The sequence below is a fragment of the Littorina saxatilis genome, linkage group LG15, assembly GCF_037325665.1.
Source record: "Littorina saxatilis isolate snail1 linkage group LG15, US_GU_Lsax_2.0, whole genome shotgun sequence".
In the NCBI taxonomy this organism is placed as follows: Eukaryota; Metazoa; Mollusca; class Gastropoda; order Littorinimorpha; family Littorinidae; genus Littorina; species Littorina saxatilis.
In genome coordinates, this window is record NC_090259.1 from 13671281 (window position 1) to 13681135 (window position 9855).

Consider the following 9855-nt stretch of genomic DNA (forward strand, 5'->3'; position numbering starts at 1 on the left):
ACTATACAAAATCATATTACATGTACGAGTATAACAAACGCCTTTAACCCCCCCCACACACACACATCCTCACACATACACACTCACACATGCACAAAGAAACACACACACACACACACACACAAACACACACACACAAACACACACACGCACACACACACACACACACACACGCACACACACACACGCACAAACACAATCAAATCCAACTCGTATTGATGCTCTGATCTTCTGTATTACAGGTCCGATGTCTTACATACACACTGTGGCAAGGCGTCACATGGTAATACGGTGTAGTTCTCGCACAAAGACTGTTGGGACGCTTTTCTTAAGGATTCACCTGGATGTGAATTTCCTTGGTCAAGGTGTTCACGATGAGAGTGTCGTCGGGAAGAGCGTCTGCGGGATAAACATAAACACAATGTACAATACAACCCTCCTTGGTAATGCTGCGTCGCCCAAAACAAATAACGGTTTTGGGTGTGACGAAAAAAAGAACAGGGCCGGAGTGCTATGTAAATTAGGAGCAGTTCTTCCAGGAACACATTTTGGAGAAACGTTAAATGTCGGACCATTTCACCTACAGACTCGAAACTTTGTAGAATGGTTGTGGACGAACTGAAGTTTATGCTCAACAACTATGAACATATTTGCTAAACTCACATGACTGGACAAATTAAACCCTTCGTTGTAAAGTTACACTTATTCAATGTCGTGTAAATTCATCAATGACAAAAACGCATTCATTCATGGGAAATGCCCTGATCCTGCCTTTAATTGCTGTATTCAAGTTACTGACTGTCTAATGTTGATTAATGTATACTATGTCATTCGAATTACTCCAAAGGTAACACACTGGAGGGTTTAAATTGGGTTAGTTTGGCTACCGCTCAATTTCGAACCTCGTACTGTTGAGTCGTTCGCCGAATTTGGCCAAATATGTTGAAATTGCACAAACGTCAGACCCTTTAAGATATACAACTCTCTTTGTTAAAGGGTTATGCATTGGCTGATGTTTATGTCCCCAAAATATGAAGTGATTCAGTCAACCGATGTAGAAGTTATTTGCATTTTTGAGGGTTGCATTTTTTGGGGGTCACACTGTAGAACACTGCAATAATATGCTCTGAAGACATACCTTCCAATATCTCAGAGTGGTAAATGGTGCTCAAGGAATCACATTGGTGATCGAGGAAAGGAAGTAATAGAGGGGTGGTGGAGTTGATATGTCGAATGACAGCGGACGACACAAACCCTGTAGTGTTCAGGTAAACCTTCTTTCTGTCCACCGTCACCGCTGTCCCCTGTCAAAGAACCACAATGAAAAACAAGTGGTGTGCCGCAATATCAACACATGTATTCAATCTTTCGGCCTCTGATAAAACGAATTCAATATCAATTCCTATCTAGATGTGCATTTGCTTCACCACACTTAGTATAAGCGTACCTTGTTGTGTGGTCACAAATGTTTATATCGCATAATACATGCCACCCTGTATTTCCGGATAACAATCTAAATAAACCAAATAAAACGAACAACACTGAAAACCAAACACCACCGACACAACAACTAGTATTTACTAACACTAAAAAGTATAACAATAATAATTGTCAGTAAGCACTGGTGTCACATGACTAATGTGAAACAGTTGATAAGCCAATGGTAATGCGCTTAAACTGTTTACGCAATCTTAGAGTGCGCTGACAAACACTGAAAGCGTATTATGCGCCTGCGTCCTCTTTTTTCTCGATTTAAGAAGATTCATCTTTTCCTCCATTCAATAGTGACATGTAGCTTATAGTCTTCGCATCACAAAAACATGCCTCAGCATTAGCTTCCTTATGCTAAACAGAAAAAAGCACGAGCCATTGTTGTTTTCAACATATTTCGAGCTGGACTAGCATTTAGAATTCTGTTCAACGTGGCAGATGAACACATGCAACGGGTGTGCATGGGCTCAAGTAACTAAACGGTTTTCTCATATATTTCAAGACACACAACTATAGGAATAGATGGTAGTAGGTTCTAACCAATATTACTGTGTTAACTTAGCACCAGTCTCCTTGATGATTCACATACAACAGGAGCAACAACATGGCAAGTTTATTTTGGGAAATACACACACACACACACACACACACACACACACACACACACACACACACACACACACACACACACACACACACACACACACACACACACACACACAAGGTTAACATACGAACATTTCTAGAGGCCAATAATGCGGCAGTGGAAGCGAACGTCCCATTGTCGAAAATTTCCAAAATGAAGCATCTCGTTGGTGTTCCATAGGAGACTATTCCCATTACCTGAAATGAAGAAGCGATGAAATAACCTCAGATAGTTTCACATTCAAGATTACAAGTTGGAGTGAACATATCGGGGCCCTTTTGTTGAGAAAGCACTGCTGATAAAATACATATAAAGTGGATCATGCGATAGTAACGTCAATCTTAAAATAGTAGTTTTTGTCTCGGAGACATGATTTTAAAAAAACCCATTAAAGATGCTGGAAACATTTTGTTTTTCTTCAGATAAATATAGACACTGTCAACATTTTACCCAACTATCCCACAGATGACTTTATACACATACCTTTAATATTGCAAGTCAAACACAACTTTATGCGGTTTGTCAGTTTGCAGTGATGTCCAACCCAAGAAACAATTAGCATATCCCCTGATCGCGTTCTGGGGCTAAAGTCTGTGTGGGTTATGCCAAAATGGAACCCAAAACCATGTTTTACTTCTTTTTTTTTGTACATATCCATAACACAATCTCCTAACCCGAGATAGAAATAATTATATATCTTAATAATCAAGACTAAGTAATTATACTTTCATGGACCCACACAAAATCGACTTTGCTTAGGGCCTATACTTAGCTAATATTCTGCCCGTGAAATGTTCAGTGTGTTGAAAAATTGTTGATACAATTTGAGAAACATACCAGATAGATTTAATGATACAGATGATTAAATATGATGACATGCAAATAATCATATGTATCGATTGAACGTTGCATTTTCATTATTTATGCCGTGTGACATCAGAGTCCGACAAAACAATCATATTTTGGCGGACTTGAAAAGAATGCATGTTTGTGTATGTCCAATCTTAAAACAAGAAGGAATTCTAACTCAGATCCATCGATACGTAGAGGATTCATGCCGAGTCTCAGTGAATATTAGCAATAATGGTCGAAGTTTGCGTATCATGAAAAATGCGAGCTTTAGCGAGCTTTTTCATGACCGCGAACTGAGACCATTATGTCTAATATTCACTGATACGAGGTGTGTAACCTCTTAATTTCTCCGTTCTTCAGTTAATCAAAGAAAAGAGGAGTTTTTGTACTAAAGTTTGATCGAATCCTATTCACTCAATTAGTCGAACTACGCAGCCGATTGATTATTGCGCAGTTGTATAGTTTCGTGAAAATAATTCAATTATCTTAACACTTCATGTCAGTTTCCCTGTGTTAGACTGAAATCAAGTACACAGTTACGTTCTTATTCTGCTGTGACGGTAAAGGCAGATATTGATTGTTCTGTTCATGTTTTGGTATCGCTAAGGAAATTTTCTTTCGTCAAATAGGATTAAGCAGACGAACTTTTGCACACGTGTTCCAACGTCACGATTAAACACTGTATGAAGTTCGGTTTTCTGGACGAAACAGTGTATGACACCGCTTAATGTTCTGAAAATTGATGGGACGTGTGCATTTGGTTGCGTGCCATTTGTTTAAAAAAATGAAATATTGTTGCAAACTGACTGTCGGATTGCAGTCTTTCGTCGAAGAAACTGTATGCAAATACATTTGGAAGGGGAACTACTCTTGTCGCTGGACACAGTATGATAGTTACTTGCCTTGGAACTTGCTTGCTGGGTGATCGTTAGATTTCGAGTCAAAAAACAACAGAACCCATGGTTTTTATATGGATATTCATGTGCTCAAGCCTGTGGGAGCTAGTTGAAATGCGGTACGTTTATTTGGTTTGCTCCAGAGATGTATATATGTTGTACATCAGAGCGTTCGGAACTTTTCAGTCGCAAAAGTAGTGCCGACACAGAACAGCTTTTTAACCCATGCACTATCGAGGATTCAGGCTGTTGCTGGCTTGTTATTTGTTTGGTTGCTGGGTGTTTATCAAAAAAATAACTAGCCCTACCACTTTTCAGAGGTAACGAAGCAGAGGGGGGAATACATAAATGTTATCTGTATTGTTGACCAAAATATGATATCTTACACAGATCTTGACAGTTATTGTTCACCTCGACCACTGGCGCGGTCTCGGAGAAACATTGACTGTCTCGATCTGTGTAAAATGTCATCTTTTGGTCAAAATACCAATAGCGTTTAACAAACGAGGGTTGGGTTATTGGATGGGGTAGCTTACCGAGTCTTGGTTGAAGTGGTAGGCAGTAATGGAAGGCGTGAACTGTCCATACTCAGAGCCGGAGGAAATCCAAAGTCCGCTGCCTATGCTCGTCATGATCACATTTAACAAGGTTCCCTTTATAGCCGCAGCGTGAACGTTTAACCCGTTGCCGGTAAGTCGTTCTGTCCAATTGTAGTATACTGTATGTTTAGTATTGGATGATATCTGTAACAGAGAAACAACGTTCGTTTTGTATTGATACTACTAATACTAATAATTGTCAGTAAGTACTGGTGTCACATGACTGATGTGAACCAGTTGATTGGCAAACGGCGATGCGATTAAAACTGTTAGCGCAGGCTCTTGGAGTGCGCTAACTTTTCCACAGAGCGTATTCTTCTGCCCTTTGCCTAAGCGAGACTGTACTCTCATCCTCAGAATTAACTAATGACATGTAGCTTGTATTCTCCACAATACCAAATGACCATACATTTCCTGCGGCTCAATTAAAGCAGAAGTGGTTTTTTTCTGACAGATTGCATGTGCCTGTGCCACTGATCAAAAAATAGAAGCCGCTGTGTCTCATCTCATTTTCGACTTGCATAAATTCTTCTCACATGCCGTGTTAGTGGCATGTAGCTAATTATTCACATTACCAAATGATGAGTTAGTATACAATTCCCAGCGGCTAACAGAAAACACAAGTGTTATTCCGATAACGTACCAGCTAGACAAGCATTTGGAAGTCGACTGACTCGATCGACTCTGTCATGCATAGCAGACTACACTGAAATACGACTGCATCAGTTCAGTAAATGAATGGTTTCCGAATTATTATTTCAAGGCAACAACAATCGGAATCGAAAAAATGTAGGATTCAGAACGTTCTTACAATGTATTAGATGTATTACCAGCCTGCCTCATGCGTGCAGACTCAGTGCAACGTGACGAGCAATGTTTGTTTTTGAAATGAGACTGCAGTGGTTCGATTGCCTTAGCCTAGCAGACGACATACACCCCGCTAAGCAAATTAACATGTTGGACAAATGTGAACGAAACAACGATGGGGTTCAGAGCATTCTTACCGTCCATATTTAGTACCAGACTCCCCGATGAGTGAGGATACAACACGAGAAACATACCATATTTATTTTGAAAATGTGCTAACCGTCGACCATTCCTTGAAGTCAATTCAAGGGGCGCCACTCTGCACAGTCAATCCGTCAAAGCGAGCTGAAGGTTTCGAATCACAAATAACTAAGAGTACAGTTCTTTCTCCGAGTTCAAATGAGGTCTCTATGAAAGATCATCACTTTTTAGCTTACGCTACACTGGAATTTACCAACAGAAATTAAAATGCGTGTGACGAAAACACGACACACGTGAGACAGCCCACACAAAAGTAGATCTTACACGACCTGACCACACAGTTATGCCTATTCAAACTTCTTCTTCTTCGGCGTTTCAGAAATTCTGGTGACGTGTGAGCTCGTTTGCCCATTTGGGTTCCCCACACTATACTCTGAGAGCATAGTCAGCTTCACTCCGATTTCGTTGGGTAGGCATGCTGTGTATTTTCGTGTTTCCATAACCCACCGAACTCCGACATGGATTACAGGATATTTTCCGTGCGCACTTGGTCTTGTGCTTGCCTGTACACACGAAGGGGGTTAAGTCACTAGCAGGTCTGCACATAAGTTGACCTGGAAGATCGGAAACATCTCCACTCTTAACCTTTGCCGGATGCCGCTTTTGACTACACACTCCCGACGATGCGGGTTTGTCTGAACCCATACATTTGAAAGAGGGTTTTTACCGTTTATTCCTCTAACGACGATGCGGGTTTGTCTGAACCCATACATTTGAAAGAGGGTTTTTACCGTTTATTTCTCTAACGACGGGGTGGGTTCAGGGAAACCCACAGCGCTACTTCAGTGGTTGCATCGAGTTTCTCCCTTCACCGACCTCTTGCAGGGGAGGGAGAGGGGGAGGGAGAGGGAGAGACTGAGAGACTAAGAAAGAAAGAGAGAGAGAAAGAGAGAGAGAGAGAGAGAGAGAGACTAAGAAAGAGAGAGACTAAGAAAGAGAGAGACTAAGAAAGAGAGAGACTAAGAAAGAGAGAGAGAGAGAGACTAAGAAAGAGAGAGAGAGAGTCTAAGAAAGAGAGTGAGAGACTAAGAAAGAGAGAGAGAGAGACTAAGAAAGAGAGAGAGGGAGACTAAGAAAGAGAGAGAGAGACTAAGAAAGAGAGAGAGACTAAGAAAGAGAGAGAGACTAAGAAAGAGAGAGAGACTAAGAAAGAGAGAGAGAGACTAAGAAAGAGAGAGAGAGAGAGAGACTAAGAAAGAGAGCGAGAGACTAAGAAAGATAGAGAGAGAGAGACAAATAAAGAGAGAGAGAGAGACAAATAAAAAAAGAGAGAGAGAGACTAAGAGAGAGAGAGAGAGACTAAGAAAGAGAGAGAGAGACTAAGAAAGAGAGAGAGAGAGAGACTAAGAAAGAGAGAGAGAGAGATTAAGAAAGAGAGAGAGAGAGACTAAGAAAGAGAGAGAGGGAGACTAAGAAAGAGAGAGAGAGACAAAGAAAGAGAGAGAGAGACTAAGAAAGAGAGAGAGAGACTAAGAAAGAGAGAGAGAGACTAAGAAAGAGAGAGAGAGACTAAGAGAGAGAGACTAAGAGAGAGAGAGACTAAGAAAGAGAGAGACTAAGAGAGAGAGACTAAGAAAGAGAGAGAGAGAGAGAGACTAAGAAAGAAAGAGAGAGAGAGACTAAGAAAGAGAGAGAGACTAAGAAAGAGAGAGAGAGACTAAGAAAGAGAGAGAGAGAGACTAAGAAAGAGAGAGAGAGAGACTAAGAAAGAGAGAGAGAGACTAAGAAAGAGAGAGACTAAGAAAGAGAGAGAGAGAGAGACTAAGAAAGATCTAGAGAGAGAGAGAGAGACTAAGAAAGAGAGAGAGAGACTAAGAAAGAGAGAGAGACTAAGAAAGAGAGAGAGAGAGACTAAAAGAGAGAGAGAGACTAAGAAAGAGAGAGAGAAAGAGAGACTAAGAAAGAGAGAGAGACTAAGAGAGAGAGAGACTAAGAAAGAGAGAGAGAGAGACTAAGAAAGAGAGAGAGAGAGACTAAGAAAGAGAGAGAGAGAGACTAAGAAAGAGAGAGAGAGACTAAGAAAGAGAGAGAGCGAGAGACTAAGAAAGAGAGAGAGACTAAGAGAGAGAGAGAGACTAAGAGAGAGAGAGAGAGACTAAGAAAGAGAGAGAGAGAGACTAAGAAAGAGAGACAGAGAGAGAGACTAAGAGAGAGAGAGAGAGAGAGACTAAGAGAGAGAGACAGAGAAAGAGAGACAGAGAGAGAGACAGACAGAGAGAGAGACAGACAGAGACAGTCAGATAGACAGACAGTCAGATAGACGGATAGACAGACAGACAGACAGACAGAGCAACTGACAACAGACATACAGACAGAGAGATACGGACAGACAAACAGAGAGACAGACAGTCTCTTGGAGACAAACAGGCAGACAGACACTGTTCCGCCGCTTTGGTAATTATGGGTGTAGCAGAACCCGCGCCGTCGGCAGAGGGATAGTTACAATCACTACTACTCTTTAAAAGTATGGGTATGTGTGAACCCAGGAAGCACGGCAAAGGTTAACCCACCAGGTAGCAGCGACCGGGATTCGAACTCATGACCTCCCGATTAGGAGGCCGACGTCTTATCACTGCGCCACTTCGCCCGTCGGTCAGAAGGCCAGGACAAACAAGAAAAGCGGATCTAAGTCGACCTACTAACAAAGTTATCAAAACGCCGCAGAAAATATGTGCCTGATCAAACGTTTTATTATCTTGTGGTAACTGACCATATCTTTATTGAAACAATAACAGTGCGCTAGCTATTACATTTATAGAGCAAAATTCGAAAATAATTATTGAACTCAGCACTAGGCTTCGTTCAATACATAATTTTCTTGATTAGCTCTATAAATCTTCCAGCGCGCTGTAATGTCTCAAGAACTTAAATTGTCAGTAATTACGTTGGTACTGGTGTCACATGACTGATGTGAAACAGTCGATTGGTTAATGGCAATGAACTTAAAACTGTTAACGCACTCTTGGAGCTCCAGATAACGTATTCATACAGTGAGGCTGTGTCCTTTCTTTCAATTTGAGAAGAGTCTTCTCATCCGCGGTGTTAGTGTCATCACTGTAGCTTATCTTCTCAACATTACCAAATGATGCTTGATCCTAAAATTCCCCGCAGTAAAAGCAGAAGTGGTTTTTTTCTGACAGATTTCGAGCAAGACCATGCAGCATTCGGAAGTCGACTGATTCCATTGACTGTCCTACGTACATGTAGCAGACGACAGCGTCAGTTCAGTACTGAAATGAACGGTTTGAGCATATTTTAAGACAACAACGATGTAAATAGAAAAGATCCTTGACCCTGAAATTTTCCGCGGCTAAAAGCAGAAGTGTTTTAGCTGACGTATTTCCAGCTAGACGATGCAGCATTTGGAAGTCGATTCATTCGATTGACCGTCTACCGTACATGGAGCAGACGCCAGCGTCAGTTCAGTGCGAAAATGAACGGTTTTTAGACCGGGAATCAAAGCAACAAATGTTGCAATATTTTTTCCCGAGATGATTAACTGGGGGAAACATTGTCAGAGCAATACCTGAACTGTCCGAGTGGCGTCTGCGTCGATGAAGACGAGCAAAGTCACCAAGAAGAGAGTAAGACCTGTTGCCACTTTCATGTTGCTGGATGTCCGCTGTCCTGACGATATGCCGCAAGAAGGTCCGCGCTTGTACTTATCTAGTCTCTTGACTGTTTGTCAACGAGCATTCTTGTCTCCGCTTTGGTTTACGAACTCGATTATTTGTCAAAAGCAATCAACATAACGGGCGATCATCATTGTATGGTTTTGAAACGATCCTATTCGTTTTTCTCTGTCTCTGTCTCTGCCTCTCTCTGTCTCTGCCTCTCTCTCTCTCTCTCTCTCTCTCTCTCTCTCTCTCTCTCTCTCTCTCTCTCTCTCTCTCAGTCTCTCTCTCTCCCATCTCTCTCTCTCCCATCTCTCTCAGTGACTCTCTCTCTCTCTCTCTCTCTCTCTCTCTCTCTCTCTCTCTCTCTCTCTCTCCCATCTCTCTTTAAATCATATCTTGTCAACAGAACACAGTATGTTTCTGTAAACGGTAAAACCTCTCCAAAGGATGTTTAAAGAGTGGAGTCCCCCAGGGGTCAGTTTTAGGGCCTATTTTGTTTTGTGTATTCATTAATGACCTCCCCCTTCATATATCTAATTCAAAAGTTAAAACGGATTTTTTTGCACAGGATTCGACGTTTCACACAAGCTGTAGGACTGTTCATGAAATTGAAGTTTTCTTACAGTCTAGTCTGAATGAAGTCAACAATTGGTGTAACCAGAATTTTATGATAGTGCACCCAGGGA

General features: G+C 41.4%; 1 protein-coding gene across 1 annotated transcript; it reads right to left on the bottom strand.

Moving 5' to 3' along the window:
* Positions 1–215: 215 nt before the first annotated feature.
* LOC138948620 (uncharacterized) lies at positions 216–9203 on the bottom strand. The gene is made up of 5 exons (XM_070320187.1): positions 9079–9203; positions 4422–4628; positions 2230–2334; positions 1139–1304; positions 216–399 (listed from the first exon to the last, which is right to left on the bottom strand). Exons 1-5 carry the CDS (start codon positions 9157–9159, stop codon positions 329–331), a joined length of 630 nt encoding a protein of 209 aa, XP_070176288.1. The 5' UTR covers positions 9160–9203; the 3' UTR covers positions 216–328.
* Between the last annotated feature and the right edge of the window lie 652 nt (positions 9204–9855).

Excerpts from the sequence above, each read along its gene's own strand:
- LOC138948620 (XM_070320187.1), bottom strand. The coding sequence starts at position 9,159 with ATGAAAGTGGCAACAGGTCTTACTCTCTTCTTGGTGACTTTGCTCGTC. Across the intron at positions 2,335-4,421 it reads ACCACTTCAACCAAGACTCG|GTAATGGGAATAGTCTCCTA; the intron begins GTAAGCTACCCC and ends TCTTCATTTCAG. Across the intron at positions 1,305-2,229 it reads CATTATTGGCCTCTAGAAAT|GGGACAGCGGTGACGGTGGA; the intron begins GTTCGTATGTTA and ends GTTCTTTGACAG.